General features: G+C 41.0%; 1 protein-coding gene and 1 long non-coding RNA gene across 15 annotated transcripts in view; one reads left to right on the forward strand and one right to left on the reverse strand.

The window, feature by feature from the left end:
• Positions 1 to 3,947: 3,947 nt before the first annotated feature.
• LDB2 (LIM domain binding 2) overlaps positions 3,948 to 25,170 on the reverse strand; it is a 397,664-nt gene continuing 376,441 nt past the window's right edge. For 3 of the 14 annotated variants that reach the window (XM_054682796.2, XM_001161726.7, XM_054682799.2), the window contains 3 exons: positions 14,450 to 14,573; positions 10,998 to 11,149; positions 3,948 to 5,283 (listed from right to left, as the gene is read on the reverse strand). In XM_054682796.2, coding sequence (XP_054538771.1) covers positions 5,053 to 5,283; positions 10,998 to 11,149; positions 14,450 to 14,573 — 507 coding nt within the window. In that variant the 3' untranslated portion in view covers positions 3,948 to 5,052. Of the gene's footprint in view, positions 5,542 to 8,300; positions 8,444 to 10,997; positions 11,150 to 14,449; positions 14,574 to 25,170 lie in introns of all 14 variants that reach the window. The other 11 variants (XM_063809412.1, XM_063809414.1, XM_063809413.1 and 8 more) reach the window with 10 other exon arrangements.
• Positions 5,541 to 14,748, forward strand: LOC129143702 (uncharacterized). The gene is made up of 2 exons (XR_008547458.1): positions 5,541 to 7,019; positions 7,063 to 14,748. It is a non-coding gene; the product is annotated as an uncharacterized LOC129143702 (long non-coding RNA).

Genomic DNA, 25,170 nt, shown 5'->3' on the forward strand with positions numbered 1-25,170 from the left:
TGAGTTAATGCTGAAATGAGTTAACACTTTGGGAAGTGTTGAGAAGGCATGATTGGTTTTGAACTGTGAAAAGACATGAAATTTGTGTGGGGGTGGGAGGGGCAGAGTGATATGTTTTGGCTCTGTGTCGCCACACAAATCTCATCTTGAATTGTAGCTCCCATGATTACCACGTGTTGACGGCAGGACTTGGTGGGAAGTGATTGCATCATGGCGGTGGCTTCCTCCATGCTGTTCTTGTGATAGTGAGTGAGCTCTCACAAGATCTAATGGTTTTATAAGGAGCTGTTTCCCCTTTGCTCACTCACTATCTCTTGTCTGCCGCCATATAAGACATGCCTTTGTTTCTCTCTCACCTTACGCCATGACTGTAAATTTCCTGAGGCCTCCACAGCCATGAGGAACTGTGAATCAATTAGACCTCTTTCCTTCATAAATTCCTCAGTCTTGAGTATGTCTTTATAGCAGTGTGACAATGGACTAATACAATGGCAAAAAGTGGTTTCATGATTTCTTACTTGGAATTTCTTCACTCATTCAATCCAACCATTATGTATGATAGAGGTTAGATATTAAGAATACAGATTACAATGATTAAACTTCTCAGAGCCAAAGAAGTCTAATGGGACAGTGAGGGGTATTCAGCAACAACAGAATTTGAAAGGAAATGCTGGAATGAAGCAAGAATCAGGTGCTTTTGGACCCCAGATGGGGCAGTCAAGCCTAACCAGAGGTGGGGAGATATCTCAGAGGACAAGAGAATCAAGCAGAGTTTTTAAAGATGAGTGGCTTTGGTTACATAAGAAGGTTGAGAATGGCATTCTAAGAGGATAAATATTTAAAGACACATGAGGCATAAACATTTGGTGTATTCAGAAAATAGTAATCTAGGGTAGAGAGTTAATCAGGTCTAAGTGGGGAGGGAGTGAAAATAATTAACTGTAAGGTAAGCTGAGGCTGGGTTGTAAATTGCCTTGGTTGTTGTAGATGTTTTTTTCCCAAAGGTGACAGCTATCAATTTGTTCCCTCCTGGTATGCACATGCCATTTACCCATCATAAGTGTAGTCTGTCCTTTAGTGCCTTGAACTTGGGCTGGCTTGTGGCTGCTTTGGTGGATAGCATACAGAAGAGGTGCTTCAGTGCCAGTTCTAGGCACTGGCAATTTCTATTCCCTACGTTTTGGGATGCTGTCTCTTGCAACACCCTCTCTTAGAACCCAACCATTATATTATGATAACCTCATAGAGAGGCTATCAAAATGCACTTCAGTCAACAGCACTGGTTAAGCTCCTACCCAATAGCTAGCATAGTGAGGGCACCATCTACAATGTCCAGCCTAGTCAAGGCTCTGATGACTTCTCCCCCAGCTGCCATCTGACACTCTAAGGTATAAATCACCTGGCAAAGAGCAGTGAACTCTCAGAAGGGTAACTAATAATAATAAAGTGTTCTCTTGAGTTAATAAGTTTTGGATTGTTATACTATGCAGCAACAAATAACTGGAATAGGTGTTAGATAAATTGTTCTATGCATCATCTGTAATGATTGTGCAATAGTTTGAATATGTCCCCCAAATTTCATGTATTGAAAACTGAACTCCCAAGTTTATGCGTTGATGGCATCTTGAGGTGGGGACATTGGGAGGTAATTAGTGTTAAATAAGGTCATCAGGCTGGGGTCCCTATGTTGAAACTGATGGCTTTATAAGAAGAGAAAGAGTGATCTGAGCTGGCAAGCTTTTGCCCTATTGCCATGTGATGCCCTCCACCATGTCACAATGCAGCAAGAAGCCCCTCACCAAATGCTGATACCATTCAATTGGACTTCCCAGCCTCCAGAACTGTGAGCTAAATAAGCTGATTTTATTTATAAATCACTCAGTCTGTGGTATTCTGATATAACAGAAAACGGACTAAGATTGTATATATAAATGACTTTAAAGAATTGATAAAAGAAAACCTAAAATGGTGAGGTGAGGGTGAGGGATGCACTGGAAGTTATCTTAAAAGTACACAGTGGGAAAGCAATAAAGTATCTGTTTCCCTATATTTTCATTAGTTCTGTTGCTGTTACAGTATAGTGTAACAAACCCGCACATTGTGCACATGCACAATAGAACTTAAAGTATAATAAAAAAAAAAGAAAAAAGAAAATAAATAAAACATTAAAACAGAAAAATAAAAATAAAAAGTAAGAATGTTCTAGGAAGGGAATGTAATATTCTAGGAAAAAAACAAAACCAAACCAGGCTTTATAGTCAAGGAAAATCCAGGTTAAAATCCCAACTGTTGCATTCCTGATGTAGGAGGCCAGGGACAACTTACTTAATGGAGTAAGCAAATTTGTGCCCACATGGATGTCCTTTATTAAGCCAGAACACTGGTCCCAAGATACTGTTACTGTTGCATCTAGTTGGTTTCTTCTCTGTAGAATGCCCCTCAGTTGATGAAGCCATCTTGCTGTGAAGGTCACAAATCCCTCATACATTCTGGGGATGGTTCCCAATCAATGAAGGGTTGATATTGATACAGGTGCCAAAAGGCTGGGCTGTAGCACAAGCGGGGATAACTCTTTAGTGAGGTCTACAAAGCCTTCACCTCATGGATTAGGCCCAGGAAGCTGACTGTGGAGGCCCATAGCTTTCCTTAGTTCTTTCTCCTTCCCTATCCTGCTTTTCCCACTCTCAGATATATATATATATATATATATATATATATGATTTTATATATTATATATATATAATTTTTTTTTCTGTAGAACATACCCTTAATAAACCTCATGTCCCTGAATCCCAGCTTTAGGCTCTTCTTCTAGAGATCCGAACCTAAGACACTTAACCTTTCTTTAGCTTCCCCTTCTCAAATCCCCTTCCCAGAATTCACTGAGATGATAAATTGAAATTGCCTGGCACTTAATAAACACTCAATAAATAATAACAGATTTCCTCTCTCATCTTTCTTTATCATTAGCGCAAAGTGAAAAATATGAGTAATGTTCTTTAAACATAAAAGATCCTCCAGTGAATTTTCCTTACTCTGTATAGAAAAATAGGCAGGTGAGACATTGATTTTTAAAATGGTAGTAATCATGCTTATGCTATGGAGTTATCATGAGGATTAATTGAAATAATGAGCCTTAAGTAGAGTTCTTTAGTGCAGAGCAAGCACTCAGTGACTGGAAGCTACTGCCTTTCTACTTGACTACAACTTCCAAGAACACCATCCAGTCTATCTTTTCATGTTGTATCCTCGGCTAGCACAGGGCTCAGCACAGAGAAGGCATTTCTGTGTTTGATCAAGAAGCTGCAGTGAACAAGGAAAGAAACAATACTTCATAAAAGATGGCACGGGTTGTAGGACAGTGCTTCTGTGGCCTCGAACTGACCCAGTTCTCTCCTCTTTCTTGCTCTTAGTTCTCAAGAATAACTGTAGCATGAGCTGGGAATGAAACATCCTAAGATAAGGGGTGCCTGGCTGAAACAGCCTGAGCTCTGGTCCCAACCCATCCCCTCATAGAAACAGGATGCCCTTCAGTGCTTTAGTCCAGCGTGTCACATGACCCCAGGGTATAAAACCCAGGTCCGGCTGCTTTCCAGGGTCCCTCAGCTGTGGTGCAAATGGGGCTTTGCACCACAGCTGAGACTCCATCTGCCCTGGGCAGCTTTTCTGAGTCTTGGGGACTAGGTCCCATGAATCCTAGGCTTCTGTTGTTTCTTGCTGCCTGTCTGTAAGTAATGAACCTGCTCCATGTAATTTGTTGCACATAAGTGTCTTCTGACTCACTGGACTCAGACAAGTTGGTAACCAGTGCACAGTGAACTTACTTCACACAGATTTTATGGTTCCACTTCATTTGGAGTCTGGACCATGAATCTAAGCTCAATACTTCTGATAATTGTGAGCAGATTGCTACCCACGTACTCACACAAATAGCCAGATTCACTTGCTTTGGTCATTAACACAGTTTATTATTGGCACACTTATCAGTAAAGCATACATAAAATACAGCTGTTTTTTAACACACGGAGCCACTGTGTCTTTACATGTGTGGAGGAACATATTAATATGCAAATGGAAAAATTAGTTCTCTTATAAAGTTTCACATAAATACACTGGAGTTGCCCAAAAATGAAAAGTCCCCATAAAAGAACCAGGTGAGAGCTTTACAAAATATCATACAAGAAATATACTATAAAAAGAAAGGATGGTCAACTCAGGTACAATTAGAAAACACACAAAGGTTCAGGTTTATTAATTAAACTGCCCACAAAACCAATGGATTACATGGCTTGAAAATATTTGGATCAACAGCAACTTTACAAATGCATAAATTCTTAAGGGTCCAATTGTCTTTCTTTACTTAAAAATCTGCCCTGGTGTCTTTGATGAAAAAAATGACATTTCTTGTTTCAGCACTTGGGCTAAATTGAGTCGACTCAAGACAAGAACCAATTGACATCAGCTCAACCATAAATTACCTTGCTGGGCCCTCTTAGCTGTTGCCCAATGAAAGAAAACATAAAGAAAAAAAAATAAGGTACATTTAAATTACTTTCCAAAGCTGATTTTTTTGTCTTTTCTTTTTTTACTGAAACAAGAAACTCTCAGATGCAAGTCAAAAAGCAGAAAATATTTTACAATATTAAAAAGTCATCTGTAGTTAGGTTCGGCATATTAATGAGATCCTGAGCACTGAGCATTTATGGACAATATGGCCTTCGTTTGATGCATAAAAAGGAAATTCAACACAAACACGTTGTTAAAACCGTGCCAGAAGATGCGCTAGAGTTTTCTCTCATTTTAATTACAATCAGTGCCAGTATCTGTATTACCTGTGAAGGCCTCCAAGAAAGGGTCATGGAAGCTTATTGGGAATAAGCCTCTCAATTAGAAAAAAAGAAAGAAGAAAGAAAATCAGATCATTGTGGTTTAGAAATAGATATTTGCATGGAAAAGTTTTTATCTCTTCTGTTTCCTCTCCTGTAAGTAAAGATCTGCAATTGTAATGATCACCCACGGGCCTATTGACAGTGGATTCTGGTGCCGATCATCTTACTGGGAAGCCTGGGGTGGGGGGTTTTCTGATTTGGTCTCTTGAGTGGCGGGAGGTTTACTGTTCCACGGGCTGTTGTTCCCCAGCGCGGGTGAATTGTTGAAGTCCTCCTCGTCGTCCATGCCGTTGGCCGCATCATATTGCGTGTTTTCTAATCTAGTGATTAGCCTTTCGTCCTCGTCCCCAAACTCACCTCCCATCAGAGTTGGCTCTCCTACCACCATCACATCCTGTGAACAGCAGCTGACATTATTACAGGGAAACCTTGGGAGAGAGAAGCTCAGCTTAAAATAACAGTGGGAGGAGTCGGGGAATCTAGGACAGACACACTCGTGTACTGTACAACGGGGTCAAGTCTCAATGTCGGGGGCCGAGACGCATATTTGATTTCTACAGGAAATAAACATCGCCTCCTGATGTGTAACAACCACGCGAGTTTATGTCCTTAGTGCGCAGCCTGACACTGGAGAACGAGCAATGCTAGCAATCTGCAGAAATAAAAAAATGTATTTTTCAAAATTAAAAAAATCCATGCTTTCAACTTGCCGACATTGGGGACTTTTGAGAGGGCTGTGGAACCTTCTGCTGGGTGCTTCTCAGTACCTCCAAAAATCTGCCACTTTTATTTAGGGCCTGTGAATGGCTTTGGAAACTAGCAGTGACCGGAGACACACATAAGGTGCAATTCTGCAGTATTCACACAACTCATTCCAAACGGTATTTTCTCTGTCCCAGGGATGATATACATTTTAATTGAAGACAGAATCTCTCTTTTCTCTACTCAGCCAGGCCCTTTTATGCAGCCAATATCCTTGACATTCTGCTACTTAATTATGGTAATTAATTTAGGTAAAGTTTTCGATAAAAACAATGTTCACACTGATTTGACAATTTGCATAGCTAATTAAGTCATTAGCAAAAACCTGCTGATTGCCAACAAGCCTTGAATTTACCATCTGTTATTTCATGGTGCCTGTCACCTATCACCACACAGGCAACCCTGCCACCCATCTGGGCAGTAAAGAGAACCGGTCTGTCCAGCTGGTGCCATAAAGGGAAGATGAAGAACGCTAATTGTAATTACATTGATGAAGCTGGTAGTCATCAGAGATGGAAGCGTGCAAGAAGAATCCATCTAATCACTCTTTTAAGTACAAATTGTCCTTCCATGCAAATAAGTAAGCCACCTACTGTAGCTGGGAGCATGGGGAGGCCACAGCTGGAGAGGCCAGGGATGGGGAAGAAGAATGCACACACAGGGCAGAGCTCCAGCTTCTTTGTTCAAAGGGGACCATATGGGGTTGATGAGTGACCTTGGCATGGGACAGGACATCTGTCAGGTGGATTCTTCTGGGCAGGCTCTGAGCAATACTCCACTTAAAAGTGCAGTAACTTCAGGAAAGTGACCAACTGTGATCAGCCTCCACTGAGGCCAGAGAAAGTAGGGCTAGCCAGATGCTTTTGGAGATGAGAGGGTGGGGTTTCCAGTAGAAAGGCTAATTCAATAAAATATTTTTGACAACTGGGCAGAAATTCATTTTACTAGAGCTTTGCCCAGAGAAGGCTTTCCTGGGACAGTAGAATGGAATACTGCCTACTGTCAGGAGAAGGACCAGTGGGATTTTGAAAGTGTCCATTGAACAAATCCCTTAGTTACCCCCTAGTCTTTTACAATGGAAAACCTTGTTTTATTTATTTCTGCTCCCCACCATTCTTGAGTTAGGGGAGATAATTAATAGGTTTCCAAACTATGTTTTCTGACTAATCATTCTTGTGAATAGATAAAAATGATTTTAAAAAGAAATGTCCCAAATGGAGTAAGTGCCTAAAATGTGAGCTTGGTAAACCCAGCAATAAAAATGCCAGGGGATATTCAGCTCTGTGCTTCCAAGATTTATTTATTTATTATGCAATGAAGAACCAGAAATGACAGTGACATGGAATGAGACTCATGAAGACTGTTAAGGTGAGATGCAAAGTAGAGAATGAGACTCATGAAGACTGTTAAGGTGAGATGCAAAGTAGATACCGTCCTTCTGACTGGCAGAAAGGATGACAGGATTTTAGATGGAGTGTGGCCACCGCAGAGGCATGAATGGTATTCAGTTAGCTGGGCAGCTGCAATGTTACCTGTTGGGGGATGTTCAGGATAAAAGAGTGCCACTGAGTTATAGGCAATTAGGAGATGACACTTATGATCAAGAACAAAGGGAGATGGAAAGAATAGGGCTAGGTTGTACAGAGCATGACCTGAGGGTTAATCTCATTTCATGACTTGTGTCCAGCACACTTGAAGGGCTTGGAAAACACATGCATAAGGCGTCGCAGGGCAGGAGAAGGATGTTAACCAACCAAGTGGGTCTGCATTAGTATCGTGACTCCAAAGTCATTGAGAGAGGATGGGAGGTATGAGGAAGCATAATTTGAAAGAGGAGGAGGAAAATAAAAAGCAGCCAACTTAAGCATGATATTAAAAGAAAAGCCCTCAACACTCCAAATGCATTCATTGAATTAGAAAACAACAATCATTCAAGAAAAGTACTATGAACATAGTGGTTTGAATCATTTCCAATGGAGCCCACAGGCTTGTAATCTGTTCGGTGAATCTTTGTTCTAGGAGCAGCTGGAAAAGATGTCTAGGCATAGGTGTTTTTAAATGTACTAAATTTCAAAGGGATGCCACATATGTTTTACTAATTATATAAAATATCCCTAGCTAGATACTTACTTAGTTGTGTGTGTGTGAGAGAGAGAAAGAGAGAGCGTGTGTGTGTGTGTGTGTGTATGTGTTTGTGTGCGTGCGTAATTGACAAATGGCAAGTTAAGGGCTTCATATGCACACAGACAGTTAAGGCCACTTAAAAATTTATGCGCATATTTCTACTGGTTCTTCTAAGCCTCTAGACTAGGATAGTGATTATCTGCTCTGGCAGTCTTGATTTGTTATTCTCACACAAAATAAATAAAGCATGATGCACATTCTAGGCTGCCTCTGATTAGGGGTTGTTAGCAACATTTCCCCCCCATTTTGTTAAAAATCCCCCCAACATTGGCAGTGAGAGTACATTTCCTTCCCATCTCTATCCTGTGTGTCCACGAGAGACAACAGCGAGCCATCTGAGAGAGGTCCATATGCCCTCAGCTCCCCACAAGGCCAACTTCTGCTCCTCGCTGGAAGCCCGGAGGTGCCACCAGCTCTCACCCATTTCACATCTTCTCACTAATCCCCCGTGCAAAGACCACCAACCTCTGAGGAGGACTGGAAGTGACTCCTTTCAGGGCCCCTCAATGCTTCTCCTTAAATTGGCCAGAAGGGGTCACTGCTGTTGAATGACACAGGTCTCCATCCCTCCCAGGGTTGAGGCTGCAGTTCGGGATCGCTCCTAGCCCCTGCTCATGGAGTGAGAAGCAGAATCCAAGGATTAAACCCTAGCCCTCGCCAGACACACACATCGCTGCCGCAGCAGCTACACAGACCACAGCTGTGGTCATAGTGGCACATGCCTTTGGACCAGACAGTGGATGCCTGCAGGTAGCATCTCTAGTTAACCAGTAGAATAGTGTTGATAACTCAGTAGACAGGGTTAAAAGATATGGTCACCACAAGTCATCCAACGCTTATCATTTAATGTCCATTCAACTCCAGGACACATATGAATTTGTACATTCTCCTAAGCTGGTTGTTCTTTCTGCCTCTCTGTGACATCTGACAATTTTACTTTATTAAAACATCTTTAACTGCATAGTGTGGAGATAGTGATGAAATCCAACTCTCATTTCCTAACGGTGCCTTGCTCTTAATCACACAAAATGCAAAGGGTCTCTACTTGTTATAAACCCTCTGGATACAGGTAACCTCCAGTAAAATACAGTTGTTGATTTGGAAGACAGGAGCGTAACAGAGTACAGAAGCTATATCCTCTTTCAAATGAAATTGAAATGATTCTGACTAGACCATATGTGTCAAAACATATGACACATAAGCTGCTACTCTCAACTTCTACAACCATGTCAGACATCACTAATGGATGGCCCACCAAACCCAGACTAGACCTTAGAATCCTCCTCAATACCATACTCTGAGGGCTGGCAGGAGAGAGAAAATGTCCTTGCCATCCCTAGATTAGACAGTGAGCTCTTCAATGACAGGGCTTTGTTGTTGTTATTGTTTTTCACCTTGGTATTGCTGGTACCTGGCGCAGTGTGGGCACATAGTAGGAGCTCAGAAAACATCTGTTGAACTGATTGGGATTCTTGCAGCTACAGTGCCTTTAAGTAGCTATGTCACCGTTTCAGAATCCTCTGAGATGCACTTTTTTTATTTGCTAGAGGAAACTAACGAATGTTACTGCCTTTAACTCCAGGATTGGATAAAGAAATGGGCTCCTGTGTATACTTTCTCAGTTGATTTATCTAAATCAGGCCATTTTCTCTATTCAAAATTTCACCAGGAGTGGGCATAACTCGATACTTTTTTAATAAAGAGACTCTTTATTTTCCTCTTTTGGCTTTTCCCCCCTGATCTTCAGAGGTAATAGGTATAAAGCCTAGCTCAGAAAGTGGAGGACCACCTGGAGACTGTTTTCATTATTTGAAGACTGCAATTTGTAACCTTGTAAAATGTAACATGGCACCTTCCATTTTAGGCTGGTCATTCTCCCCATGACCCCTTCTTTCTAATGCAGTGGGAATGAAAAGTATACCCCCTGTCTGTGGGAGACAGGAGAAGAGAAACAATGGCCCAAGGAATCCTCAGGGTACTGATGGGGTTGGTTTTGGCCAAAGAGAACTGACCAGTGGAAAGTAGATACAAGTAGGTGGGGGCAGATTTGAAAGACACACTTGGAAGTAAGTGGGGAATCCCTGTGCGAAGGTCCACTCGCACATGGAAGCGATGGAGCAGGATCAGAAAAATAAGGGTAAGGATGAGAGCAAGAAGGGTGAGGGGGAAAAACGTGGGAAAGACGGAAAAGGTAAAATTGTACTGGTTGAGGGATGTAACAAGAAATAGGGCAACTTTGGAAAACAGAGTATCTAAAAGGTATCCATGAAGCACTAAGAAAATCTCAGGATTTGAATGATGGCCAAACACCTGGTGATAGGGTGGTATGACAGGGACAGCAGAGAAGGAACAGAAGCACTTTAAAGGAGCAAAGGACTTAAAGGAGATAGTCTAATAAGGGGCTGGGGAGTTAGGAGATGGGAGGGAATTAGGCAGAAGGGACAGAATTCAAGAAGAATGAATAAAAGATGAAGAAAGTTCCTGTGCAGTTTTCACTATATGGGATTACCCTCAGCTGTCAGCTTTGGAATTCAAAGAAGTCCCCTTCCTAATGGTCTTTGTCAAGATAAAGAAATGAAAGAAAGGGGCCAAGGGTTCGAGAGAGTTGAGACCAAACCAGAGGCTGATCCTCCCCCTTAGCTAATGAAATGGGCTAAGCGAGAGCTTCACTGAGCTACATTTTTAGTGGCTGCTGGTTAATTACCTGAGTCTTAAAATAAGAGGGGACGCCCATGTTGGGAAGGCCCAGTCAAATTACAATATGGGACTGAGCCGCTGGGAGCTAGTTTCCAGTGGAGCACAGGGTCTCCAATGATGGTGCTGAGAGGCCTTAATATGCCACCAGGCATGCTGCTAAGTGATATTTTAATTAAACCTTAAGTGACATATCTCCTGTCTGTGACTCTGATGGCTTTTTAATTCAGGTCCTATTGCAGCACGACTCTTAATATTCCTTTCTAATTCCCAGTTTGCAGGGGAAGGTTTCCATGGCAGAGTTCCTCCCTCCCATCCCAACCTCTGTCCCTGTCTTTTATCCCTCCCCCACCTCCAACCTGCCCAGGATTTTTTTTTTTTTTCTAATGAAAAGAGACTTTAATTTGGGCCCTTTGAGTAGGAAGCAGACAGTTAGGATTTCGGGCCTAAGAGGAAAGCGAGACTTACAGGTACCTGACTGGACAGACTCAGGTTTGCAGCTGTGGTCTTCTTCTTGCTGCCAGTGCTGTTTGCGTTGTTCCCAGCGCTGCTGTTGGAAGTGCTGCTGGTGGAATTTTTCCTTTTTCTCCGTTTGGTTGTTGGTTGCCTTGTGGGTTCTGCTGCAATATGGAAAAGGGAAGAGGGATCAGTTCTAGGGCAGAAGCAACAAGGCAATCATCAGTATGGTTACTCTAAGGAAGCTGTCTTGGTAAACTGAAGAGTAGACTATTTAAACATTTTCCATTTCTTATAGCTTTAGAAAGAATAAAAGGAGAAAACTGTAGATGTGTTTTTAGCACAAAATATGTGACACTCTTTTCTTTGTGTGTAGATCAAATAATTTTTATTTAATCGTTCTCCCTAATGATATGTATTTAATTTTGTAAAAATATTTTTTAGGTGTGTAACTACAAGTACCACTTTCATAATTGGATTTAAAATATTTTACCATTAGAAAATTTGGGAAACTTTTTTCCTCTGGTGTATCTTCTCTTTAAAACAAAGAGAGGACTCCTGGGATCCCTAGGGTACCTCCAAGGTACGAGTGAAGTATGAACTTTAAATAGCCAAATTCATGAGCCAGTGTGCAACAGCAGCATCTACTGGTGAAATGTCATATTGCAACCCACCTCTATTATACCTTTATAAAATTCTCAAGTAAAGTTAGTTCCATCAGCTGTGGATGTGGAGCTTAGGGATTCCCAAGTTCAGAAGGAATACCCATGGTTTGGGCCCTGCTGTTTAATAAATGCTACTAATTCCAAAATTGCTAGAAAAAAATATGTCTGAGTACATGGTATAGCCAGCATATTACTGAGGGGAAACTAGACCTCTTAAAGAAAGGCGTATTCAGAAACAGAGAAAAATATTTTGGACTTGAAGGATGGGGCAACCCTTTAATGGAAATATAGAGACCCAAGGTAAAGTGTGATAGGAGAAATAGTCTTTATTTATTTGTTTGTTTACTTATAAGGTATAGAACATTATGTAATACTTGTCACTATTCTTAATGTTTCCAATGCACTATTTTATATTCAAAAAATCCTATTAGTTAGGAACTATTATTGTAATCTTTGTTTCATAAATGAGAAAGTTTCAGAAGCCTTCTCCTGCCAGTTACTGAATAAGTTGGAAATGGCAAGTAAGAGCATCCTTTTTGCCAGCTCTATTTTAGACCTGACTGTGATGGAGAGAAGGCAACTCAGGGCTACACTGGAACCAAATAAGAGGGCCTTGTAACATTTTCTTAAAATACCTATGCTGGCCGGGTGCCATGGCTCATGGCAATAATCCTAGCATTTTGGGAGGATGAGGCAAGTGGATTGTTTGAGCCCAGGAATTCGAGACCAACTTGGGCAACATGGTGAACCCCATCTGTACAAAATATACACAGATTAGCCAGGTGTGGTGATACGCACCAGGGGTCCCAGATACTCTTGAGGCTGAGGTGTGAGAATCACCTGAGCCCGGAAGTCGAGGCTGCAGTAAGCTATGATTGTGCCACTGCAGTCCAGCCTGGGTGACAGAGCAAGACCATGTCTCAAAAACAAAGCAAAGCAAGACAAAATCACACCAAAAAAACACCTATGCCACTTCTGGTGGACAATGGGAAGGATCTTCCTCTAAGGCTTATTTCAAAGACCACTTAGTCCAATGAGTATCCCTGACTTCTTTTTGACTTTTCTACTCATCTACTATTTTTTTATCCTCCCTAAATATTTTGTCTCTTATGCTTAAAGATTTTCATCAAATGGTCTATCATTTCCTTCCATCGAGTTCAGGGTGCGTGTTCTGAAGGATGAGAGGAATAGGATATAGAACTGTTCCAGGTCATGGAGTTGAATAAAGGGTTGAGGAGGACATTCTAAAGTCCAGCAGATACTCAGGCCCACTCCTGACAAGTATCTTCTTTCTTTGACCTTAAGAGTATAAATTTGGTGCTCTTTTTATTTGTACTTTGACCATGAAATTGGGGCAAGTGTACCTAAAATCCATATTCTGGACTATTCCCATTACCAGTAGGTGGCTGTGTGGTAGTAAAATAATGGACTTTGGAGACATAAAAACCTTTTGGTGACACAGTCCTCCTTCATTTGTTAGCCATGAGACTGGCTGTGTCAAATTACTACCCTAAGTCTCAGAGTGCACTATATAAAATGGAGATAATACATTTAAAATTATGGTAAGGATTCAATATTTTTGCATGTTTTATTCAGTTTTGTAACTCCCAGTGGCTAGAACCACGTCTGGAGCCTAATAAAACTCAATAAATAATTATTGAATGAATGAAGGAATTAATGAATAATGTATCAATTATATATGCCTATGTTAGAAAATATAGCATTTGTTGAGTGGATTACGTTTTCTCCATAAAGTCTTATTAGCATTAAAAGAAAAAATAAAGCCAATTTAAGCACATTTAATATATTTGAAAAATAATATTCCAAAAGTCTAAAATTCCCATAAGATGGGGATGTAACTATTCTACATAAAATAACACTTATTTTCTCAGCTTTCTAAATATGTACTTGATTAAATTTGCTATATTCATTTTACATAAAACCCCTGGCCAATTACCAGCCGAAGGTGACCATTATATTTTGTGATTCAGAAAGCTATGTGCCTTGTGTTAATAATTACTTTTTATAAAAATAATTTTTAGCGAATGGCTACATTTTGCTTTTATGATGAATGAGGCTCAACACACGCCTGGGAGTGAAAGTATATTAGATAGGAAGACAATTAATGATGACTTGAATCGGTAATTTCAGAACCCCAGCAGGAGACTATAGTATCTAAACTGCATTCTAGGGAAGTGAGGGAAATGGAATTGCTTATATATTCTCTTCATGATCAGAACTTTTGATACAATATATCTTTAAAAACAGAGCAAACTTCATTTTTCCTTCATCGTTTCCTCCTTTCTTCCTTCATTCATCTGTTCCTTTCTTCCTTCCTTCTTTCCATCCCTTCTTTTTTCTCCTTTCCTTCTTCCTTATCTTCCCTTTCTTCCTTCCTTTTCATAATGTCTGTCATTCTTAAAAAACAAAAACCTAAAACATTAGGCCGTGAGAAGCCAGCAGTCTGGCTCAGTGGAAGAACCACTAGATTGGAAGACAGGAACCCCTGGCTCTGATCTCAGCTTTGCCAATGACCTTCTTGATGACCTTGAACATGTTATTTTACCTCTCTGAGTTGCAGGTCCTAATCTGGTAAGTGAGGAGACTGTAGATAATTCTTAAGGATGTTTGCCTGTCACAAATTCATTGTCTTTATGTCCACAACCATGGTCAGAATATCCCTAATAAGCTACTTGTCCTGATACATTAATGATCACTTTCTTCTTTTTCACATCACTTCATCCCTGGAAGACACCTCTGAAAACGTGTTTAGAGAGAGAGTGAAGAATGAGGGTGTACCTGGTGGAGCCACCATCCTCTGCCACTTCTGAAACAAGCAGGTCTTCAGGCAGTCTCGGGGACTGAGGTTGTAAGTTTTATGTCTCGACATCAGTTCCTGCATTGGCTCCAATATTACACACAACTGCAAGAAGTTCAAAGACATTGGCATTTCACTACTTTATAACACTAATAATTACAATAAATAATGCTAACAGCTGGAATCAAGTAGACAGCTTTGAGAATACTTTTATTTTCCTGGTTTTGATTTTCTTTATATAAATGTGAGGAAAAATAAATATTGCAAAAACTTGATTATATCTACTTAATTATCATTTATAATATATTACAGCTGAATGTGATTCACACGGATACACACACAGACACACACAAACACACAGATATATGTGTACACACACACCTGTACAGACAATGGGGTGGATATATGTAGCTCTATTCTGAGTTCAAATAACTCTTTCTGGTTAAAAACAAACAAAACAAAACAAAAACGAAGAAACAAAAAAAACCCCTCTTCTTTCAGCATGCTTCGATTTCTACTCTGGTTTCTATTCTTGTTTGTATAACCACACGCTGTGAGTTACAATGCTAGTTTATGCAGATTGGTAGTGAAATCCATCTTTTAAACTGGAGAACAGAGTGGCAACTACAGGCACTTTTTGATCTTAACTCTTAGAAAGGTAGATGATGAATACTATTTTATTTTTATTCACGTACTCATCTGTATTGTATGCATGATGATACTGTAAAGAACATATGTCAACATTCATTCAGTGTGGGAGGTTTTTTGTGGTTCTGCATACAGCCACCTTGTTCCTTCCTTTGGTTAGAATTTTTTCAGCCTTACTTTGGTCTAAGACATCTGATGACAAAGATTAATGAGGAAAACAAGAAGATAAAACCATTTAGGATTGCCTTGGACTTTTCCGAATTCCTTCTCAATTGGAAGCTCATCAGAATACCACTGCATTGAGAATACTGCACTTATGAGGACAGAGACCACAATTTGGAATTGCACATTAATCACTATTGCAATTACAGTGATATAAATATCGGCCATGCACCTTCTTCTGTGAAAAAGCATCACCTTTTATGAAAGACAGATGTGCAGTCTTCAGCGTCATCAGCCTATCTTCCTTATTAGCCCCTCTTCTTATGCCATCCCTCATCTTGAACATGTCCCTAGAGGCCACCCTGCTTTTGGTCCTCTGAGCTCTGAGCCTTGATATCTCTGAAGACTGCACATCTCTACCTGGAATTCTTCTCTCCCCTCCTCTTGGAAAATGCTCACTCATCCTTGAAGACATAGTTACTTCTTCTGTTAAGCCTTCCTCCCAGATGTGCACCTCTCCCCACACAGGCTGAGCTGCGTGCCTCTCTTCAGTTCTCCATAGCACCCAGCTCCTTCTGCTGTATGGACTCACTCATTCATGCTATGAAACCATCTGCTTCTAAGTCTGCCTTTACCACTAGGCCATGAATTCTTCCAAGGCTGAGACTACGCCTTTTATCTCTGTGTTCCTAGTTTAACTCAAACGAATAGATGCATTTAAAGAGTGATTCTTAGAAAGTCTGGAGGATCTTCCTATGCTGACGTTTCTCGAAGTGTGATCTAAGAAACACTTCCATCAGAATCAAATGGGCTGACTGTTAAAAATTCAGATTTCAGGGCTATGCCACTTCTGTTTCATTGGGTCTTGAGGTGGGGTTCCAAATCTGTATACCCCTGTTGGGGCTCAGAAAATGATACCCCCAAGTGAAGGCCTCTGTATAAAGCAAAGTTTGTCTTTTACTTTCTCCTGCCCTACTCTGCCATCCCTCATTCTCCCCCACAGCAAGCCATAGAAACTAGAATGCCTCTTCCCCAAGGAAGGTCATAGAAACCAGAACCTATCCCCGCCAAAGGTAGACGTAAAATCTAAACATATTATTCTAACTTTTCCCTGCCTTTCTGTGTAAGAGCTGACCATAAAGAAATTCGGTGACCTGCTTTGGAAGTAGGTCATAAGACCCCCATTCCAGCAAGGATCCTGTCCCATACCCAGGAGGAAGGAATGCTGAGCGGAGAGACAAAGAAGAATCTGAACAGACAGGCCTTGCTGCGTTTCCCTATTCAGTTATTCCCATTAGGTCATACTCTCTTTGTCCAATCACAGTCCAACACAGTTGTGCATTCCTCATTGAGCCTAAACATAAAAATGAATCATTTTTCTTGTATCTTTGGGTCTTCATTCTCAAGGCTCCTGTGTCATGTAAAACTTCGATTCAATAAATATGTTATACTTTTCTCCTGTTAACTTGTCTTTTGTTATAGGAGTGACCCTTATAATAGGTAAGAAAAGGAATCACACTTTTGTATCCCTATGCCCTCACATAATGCTGACAAACACGACTAGAATTTGAGGTCCACTAACCTATATATCCAGGGCTTTCGAACAGATAATAGAGACAGCAAGACTTGCACAAACCCCCAGTGGTGTCCAGTTCTAAATCCATCCTCTTCTCACTTCCACCAACTGTCTCATGTTCTCTTCCTTCCTTCTTAAGTCTAAGCATGATAATTATGTTTACCTAGAAAGGTTCTTCAGTTGTTTGTACCTATTACTGGCCTAAGCTTGCTTAAACCACTCACCCCATTTAAGGGCCAGCTGCACTTTTCTTTCGTTTGTAATTTCTCTGGAAGACAATGAGATTAAAGCCTGAACAACACAAGGAATATGCACATCACAGGGGCCAAGACACCAACCCTAATAAACCAGGCTGTAAAGTAATGAGACCTGGGTTAGTAATGCTGGATCTTCAATCTTGCTTACTTTGATGTCCTTTTTGAAATCTAAAGTGTTAATATGGAAAAACCTGTGAAAAATGCAAGATTACTACAGAGTTAACTCCATATTCCAACATTATGAAGACTCTGTGTGCATTACTCTGTTAAGAATTCCTTGCTGATCCCACTACAGGGTATATCCCCAAATGAAGATAAATCCTTCTACCAAAAGGACACCTTTACTCATATGTTCATTGCAGTACCACTCACAATAGCGAAGACGTGGAATCAACCCAAGTGCCCATCAGTGGTGGATTGGATAAAGAAAATGTGGTACACATTCACCATAGAATACTACACAGCCATAAAAAAGTACAAAATCATGTTCTTTGTAGTAACATGGATGCAGCTGGAGTCCATTATCCTAAGTGACTGAACACAAAACCAGAAAACCAAATACTACATATTCTCACTTATAAAAGAGAGCTGAACATTGGGTACATATGGGCACAAAGATGGGAACAATGACACTGGGCACTCCAAAAGCAGGAGGGAGGGTTGAAAAACTACCTATCAGGTACCGTGTTCACTATTTGAGTGACGGTGTCAATAGAAGCCCAAACCTCAGCATCACATAACATGCACATGTAACAAACTTGCACATGTACTTCCTGAATCTAAAATGAAAATTGTAAAAAAGATGCTTTGCTACAAATCAAAGTGTAAGTTACAGACTACTTCATTGCCTTTCCAAGCCATCAATGCTCACCAGACCAAAAGGAGTGAAAGATTCCACAATCATCTATGCAAGTAGATTTAAGAGTGGGTTATCCCTCAAAGAAGTACCACTGCATCTATTATTAGGCAAGAATGGTAAGAAAAGCTTCAGAGAAATCCTAAAGACTAGGAAACATTTTAGAGGTTTTTTTTTAGTATTTAAAACAGTTAAAAATCTTTTCAACATTTTCAAATTATTTTCATTTGGTTCATTTACCACTCATTGTAAATGAGCTTACGCTGGAGATAAAATACATGGGTGGAGTGGAACAAACATGGATTTACAAGCTAAGAAGTCTAGGTATGGATTATTTATTTATTTATTTATTTTATTTATTTATTTTTTGAGACAGAGTCTCGCTCTGTCGCCCAGGCTGGAGTGCAGTGGTGTGATCTTGGCTCACTGCAAGCTCTGCCTCCTGGGTTCACACCATTCTCCTGCCTCAGCCTCCTAAGTAGCTGAGACTACAGGTGCCCGCCACCACGCCCAACTAATTTTTTGTATTTTTTTTAGTAGAGACGGGATTTCACTATGTGTCCAGGATGATCTCAATCTCCTGACCTCATGATCTGCCCGCCTCAACCTCCCAAAGTGCTGGGATTACAGGCGTGAGCCACCACGCCCAGCCTAGGTATGGATTTTGACTGTCACTAGATATGCATCCTTGGGTAAGTTATTTAAAAACACTGGGTTTCAGTTTCACCTGCAAAACAATACCCATCTTATATACTGTTGTGAGAATTTGAGTTAATATGTCTAATGCATGACTATTTAATAATCTGTAGATATTACTAATTATATATTAGCAAGCATGCATAGGTTGCAATACAAACTACATTTCTATTACTTTACATCAACAAACATTTATTGAGCTTCCTCCTAAGTATCAGGCATTCTGCTTGGTGCTGGGGACACAAAAATGAGAATAACACAATCTCTCCCCTTAGAGGGAATCCTTAAGAATGCTTTAAGTATATTAATAAAACTATCCTGTCTTAGGAAATCACATTCTTCCAAAGCAAGTATTTTTCATTGTACGACAAGGTAGATGGTGGGGGTGACCTGTTTGGACCTAGAAAGGACTATCAGCATTGGGCATGCTATAAAATGGCAGAGTTACACTTATTGTGAGGACGCATGAGCTCATTGTCTTTTCCTTTTCTGCAGTGACTTTCCTCTCTGGGTTTTCAGCAACATTTCTTTTTCAGGTGCTAATCCTCAAAATTTATCCCTTTCCCTTTAATGTAAAAATATCTTCCCATCGCTGCAACCCACCCCAAAGGAGCTTGCATCTCTGAATGCTAATTGAGAATCCCCAAAGTCATTTTTCTTCCAGTGGAGAGTCCGGGGCTGGAGAGGCAGCCCTCCCCTTATTCATGTATGCAAATGAGGCTTCTTCTCTGCTGCAAAGATGCAATGGCTTTGCTGGGCTCTGTGCTGTAGGTGGCAGAACTAACTCAGATAAGAGCCTGTCTTCTTTGGCAGTAAGCCAGTGCATCTTGGCAACAGCAAAGGCCTGGGGCATTATGAAATGAAATCAGGAAGCAGGTTTGGGGAGTGGGTTCCCTTAGTTGCTAGTCAAATCCGTTGGGAGCTGCCGTTCCTACCCTCCCTGAGGTCTGAGACCCTCAAGAGAATCTGGTGAAGGCTATGCAGCCTGTCTTTCAAATTTTGTACAAAATTTCTGGTGGTTGTTGAATCCTCTATAGCCCCATCCATCGACTCTAGGAAGAGTCCCCTGTTTGTAATAAGTATGAGCCAGGTTACAAGATATATGCCTTTTCCTCATTACCCCACTCCACATACACATAAAAAAACACCAGTCAAATGCACATTATAGAACTGAGCATAATAACACATGGTCCTTTGATGTTGAAAAAACTAATCTGCACAGTCAGGACAGCTACAAAGTGCCCACTGGACTTTTTCCCTTTGCCTAAAAAGAAAGGCCAAAGACAACATGTTTGCAACATCTGCAGCAGCCTGCATGCAGGCTTGCACTTTTGTTTGGTCTCTTCCTGGGGTAGTACCGGAGTGAAGAATACCATGAGGAATCCCAGGACGCTGTGGAAAGGGAAGGGATCAGCAAGGCCCGAGATCCCTCTTTGAATATAAAACCCATAAACATGGTGTCCCTGTCAAGTCCAGATAGGATCCCTAAGAAAGCCATCGTTCATCCTGGCAAAGTTCCAAGGACACCTTTTTGCAGATTTAGTGAATGTTTTAGGTTGAGCTTGCTCTCCTATGCTTCTGACCTCTTTTTTCTGGAGATTCTGGCCCCAACACTGACCCTTTGGTATGAAATTTTGTAATCACAACAGGAACTTGATGAATGAGTGGATGGATGGATGGATGGATGGATGGATGGATAATAGATAGCTTGGCCAGATTTATAGCAAGGAGTCATTTGTTAATGACAGACAAATCAGGCATGGTCCTGTGTGCTCTGAAGTGATGAATTTGTTCATTTGATGAATAAATGATTGTCTCCTGCATGCAAAATGCTTTGCACAATGCATATGTATGTCCTGGCCAGGCAGGAAGCTCTTAGCTCAGTCCCAGGATTCCTGCCTTTTCATATTAACAGAGGGCCTAACAAATGTAGACAGTGCAGTGTTTTGCTCTTGTTTTGCTTTTCATCTGACAGCTCTCCTGGAGAAATTTGATTCTTTTCACTACACACTCATACCCATTCTTCTGGGGCATCTCATTGCCCGAATCTCAGGAACAGGTGGTGCTTGTCAGAGTTGGCTGTGAACTACAAAGCAGTATTTGATTATCTCCCAATCTAGGCTCCGTCTACCATCAACATTTTAATTCCATCTTTTTTGTGTGACATCCTATGGCCTTGAACCCTCTACTCTTTGTATGTCGGTCTCTTCAGAGTTGCTAGGTCAACGCGTTGCTCAGACCTTTGCTTGTGTTTTTTTTTTTTTTCGCTTTTAAAAGGCCTTCTCTCCTCTTTCCCAGTCATCTTAACTAGGATTTGGCAAACTACGACCTGTGGACTAAATATCCGTGCTTACTTACTGTCTATAGCTGCTTTTGTGCTACAGCAAAGCTCAGTAGTTGGACAGCCCACAAATTAAAAAATACTCACTATCTTGTCCTTCACAGAAAGTTTGTTGACCCTTGAACTAAATCGGTACTATTCCAAGAAGGTGGCTGCAAATGACTTGTTACGTCTCCATAATAGGATAAAGAGCTTGAGGCAGAGCATGTTCAATTCACTGCTTCCTTTATTGAGAAAGTTTTGCATTAAAAAGGTATCAGATCAACTAAACAATATGCCCAGTGAAATAGTTGAGTTATGTCCTGGAGAGAGCTCCTTTACTTGTTGCGAACCAGTCGCCCACACTAAGTCACACCATCTGGACCATTTAAGGTCCTCCAAGGTCCAGCTCAAACCCCACCTCTGTCTCCGACCATCCTATCCTGCAAGGGACTCTTTTGCTTCTATAGCACTTATCGTGAATCTTTGCACATCCCAGTGTTTATATTTGCATTAGAAATTTTCCTTTCTTGTGACCTTGTTCACCTCTTATCTACGGCAAGCTATATTTTACTTTTCTTTTTATTTAACACGGTATTAGGTATACTCAAATATTTGTTGAGTCATAACTTAATAATATCTACAGAATGCCTAGTCTATGTCTATCCCTGGAGTATGCACCTTAAATTATTATGTCATTAACCCTCACCCCCACCTTTTGGCCCACTTTTACAGGTGAGAAAACTCATACCCAAACCCATTAAATCATCCAGAACTAGTGATAAAGAATGTGGTTCCTACAGTGTATCCAAGGCAATACAGCTATCTGAAGGGCAGAGAAGAGGTTTAGTCAAGTTTCTCTGACTTCAACCCTGTACTATTAACTTGTAACTGCTATGTTGTTTACCTCTCTGAATATCAGTGGCTTAAATGACTTCTAAGATACCAAGTTCAAAGCCTTTCACTGTTTTTGTGTTTCTCTTTTCAAATGGTATTGATCGACAGAGCTAATACATGGCAAACTTGGGGGTTTGAACCCAGATGAATCTGGTTCCAAAACCGACACAGAGAGGTAGGTGATGCAGAACGGTGTAGGTTTTGGAACCAGATTCATCTGGGTTCAAGCCCTCCAAGTCAGCCATTATCTAGCCATGTGTTCTTGGCCAAGAATTTTAGCCTCTCTGAATCTCAGTTTCCTCATCTAGAAAATGGGGATAATACTACTTATCTCTGACAGTTTGAAACAAAGTAAGTAACCCTTAATACAAAAGCCTGGAACTAGGTCAGCACTCAAAAGATGAACACTGTTGTGATGAGAAATGCTATGGCCTTAAAGGCCAGCCCCACTGAGCCAGGAGTTCAATGTATTATGGGACTGAGAAGCTTCTTTGGGAAGTAAGTCACATGGTCTCTGGAAGTCTTAGGGTCACTAGATACAATGAATGCCCCGAAGAGTAGTAATCAGGCCAATGGCACATGGCATTTTAGTAGCTAACGTCTCCGATAATAACCCATATTTAGAATTCAGTGATAAATACCAAATGTTCAATTCCACAGCCAGGTTTTTTCACCCTCCCCTCCCCGCCGCCCCACAGCCAGTAATTTACTCCTCTGGCTAAATCCGTACCAGAAAGACATCAGATGATGGGGGTGGGGGGAGATTAAAAAACAAACTCTTATCTAAGAGTGAAGGAGTCTCTCTAATTAAGAAACACATAATGAAAAGATAATATATGGAATCTAAAAGAAAAAAACAAAAAAGCAAATAATCCCCACTAAGAAGCAGATAAGAATGAATAACAGGCATCCACATGACTAAACTCACTCTGCTCTGAAGAGGAAGAACAAGGGATAGAGGAAACACTTTCCCTTAGAAGCGATGCAATTCCAAAACATCAGATTATGATTCAGGTTTATTTCCTGATAGGATTAAAGGTAGAATGGTTGTCAAATTCAAAACATACTCCTTTTTATCTGAAGATTCAACCGGGCGATGTGTTACCTTTTCTCAGTCTGTTTGCAAATTGATTACTCATGAAAGTTATCGCATCCAACCCTGGAGACAGGGTGTCCCTCCGTTCTCAGGCAGAGGAGAGTGGCGGCAGCTGTCACTCCAGTCTTGAAGGGACCATCCTTCTTCCAGAGTGATCTTTCCTGATTTCAGTTTTGAGGCTGTTGGGAAGGAGGTCATTGACTGCTTTTCTGACCCACCCAGGGGAGAAGTGCTTGGACTGTTTTCCTACCCTGGGGCGCCCTGTCAGACTAGCCAAGCTCACGATTTCTGCTGCATCCATTAGGCCCATGAAGAGACCATTCAAGGCCCCTTCTGTTCTGTTCTTTACCTCTGATTCTACAGCCATAATTTCTCTTTCATATCTTCCTGCCTGGGCACCCCCTTCCACAATGCTTGGGTTATTTGCCTCTTTGCTCTTAGCCCTGTCTCTTCCTTCCAACTCTGCATGGCAGGAGACAAGCCCCTGCACATTATTTCCCAGCTGTCTTTGCCAACTGGCTTCAGGCGAGGTTTGGCCAGTTGGAGGTACTCAGGGAGATTAGAGAGAAGCAGGTTGTGTTCGTTTCTTAGGACTGCCATATCCTGGTACCATAGACTGGGTGGCTTAAAACAACAGGAATGTATGCTGTCTGTTCTGGAGGCTGGAAATCTGAAATCAAGGAGTAGGCAGGGCCGAGCTCCCTCTGAAGGCTCCCATGAAGAATCCTGCCATGTCTCATCCTAGCTGCTGGTGGCAGGCACCTGCAATCCTTGGGGCTTATTGGCTTGTAGCTGCATCACTCCAATCTCTGCCTCCATCCGCACATGGCCTTTACCCTATGTGTCTGTGTCCTCTCCTCTTCTTATAAGGACACGAGTAATTAGATTTAGGGTGCACCCTAAATCCAGAATGATTTCATGCTGAGATCTTTAACTGATAACATCTGCAAAGACTCTACTCCCAAATAAGGTCACATTCTAAGTTTCCAGGGGACTATGAATTTTGAGGGAGCCTATTCAACCTACTCTATGTTTAAGGAAATAAGGAGGGGTATTTCTTGCCTTCTCTGTAGTTCAGGTAGCCTTTTCAGCAGCTGTCATCAGACACATCCACTACAGTTCCAGCTGATACCAGGTGACCCTACACCTTCTGCCTTTGTTCTTCTAGCCCCAGGAGTGGCAATTGCTAATCTTAGTGCTTCCTCATCTTCCTGTGATTGTTTGTCCAGCTCCAACATCTTTATAAGCATATGCTATATTAAATTTCCTCTATTAAATTATCAGGTGTGGGTTTTGTTTTCCTGGGTGGACTCTGATTGACATACATAGTTTATAAGAAATTAGACAATATGTGCAAGATGAAGGACTTTGGGTGTCTGGGAGCCTCGTGTGTTGTGGCTAGGTATGCAAATTCAGCTGCGGTTCAAACTCCAGCTACTTAATAAGGGGGTGACCTTGGGCAAGTGACTTAATCTCTTGGTGTTTCAGTCTCCCCATCGGCAAGATTGGTATAACAATAGTAACTAACTAGTGGGGTAACTAGCAGAAACAAGCAAATTTATTTGAGGTATTTACCTAGGTTCTGGCTTATGGAAAGTGCTCTATACATGTTTAATATGATTGGACTATTACCAAGAGGGGGGCAGGGGTTTCACAGAAGACACTTTAAAACTTGGCACGACCTACTTGTTAAAATTGTATAGATATTCCCCGCCGTGTGTGTGTGTTTGTGTGTGCGTGTGTGTGTGTGTGTGTGTGTGTGTGTGTGTGTATGTATGTACAGTTGGCCCTTCTTATCTGGGGGTTCCACGTCTGTGGATTCAACCAACCACAGGTCAAAAATATTGAAAAAATAATGGATGGTTGTGTCAATACTGAATATGTACAGACTTTTTTCTTGTCACTAGTTCCTAAACAATGCAGTATAACAACTACTTATTTAGCATTTACATTGTATTAGGTATTATAAGTAATCTGGAGATGATTTAAAATATATGAGCAAAAGTACAAAGGTTATGTGCAAATACACAATTTTATATGGGGGATCATGGTGTCTGTGGGTCCTGCAACCAATCCCCTATGGATACTGAGGAACAACTCTATGTATCTCTGTATATATAGAGAGAAATGTAAATATACACACACACATGACCTGAAAATTAGATTTTGATGATACAATGGATGTCTAAAAAAT

The sequence above is a fragment of the Pan troglodytes genome, chromosome 3 (genome assembly GCF_028858775.2).
Source record: "Pan troglodytes isolate AG18354 chromosome 3, NHGRI_mPanTro3-v2.0_pri, whole genome shotgun sequence".
NCBI lineage: Eukaryota > Metazoa > Chordata > Mammalia > Primates > Hominidae > Pan > Pan troglodytes.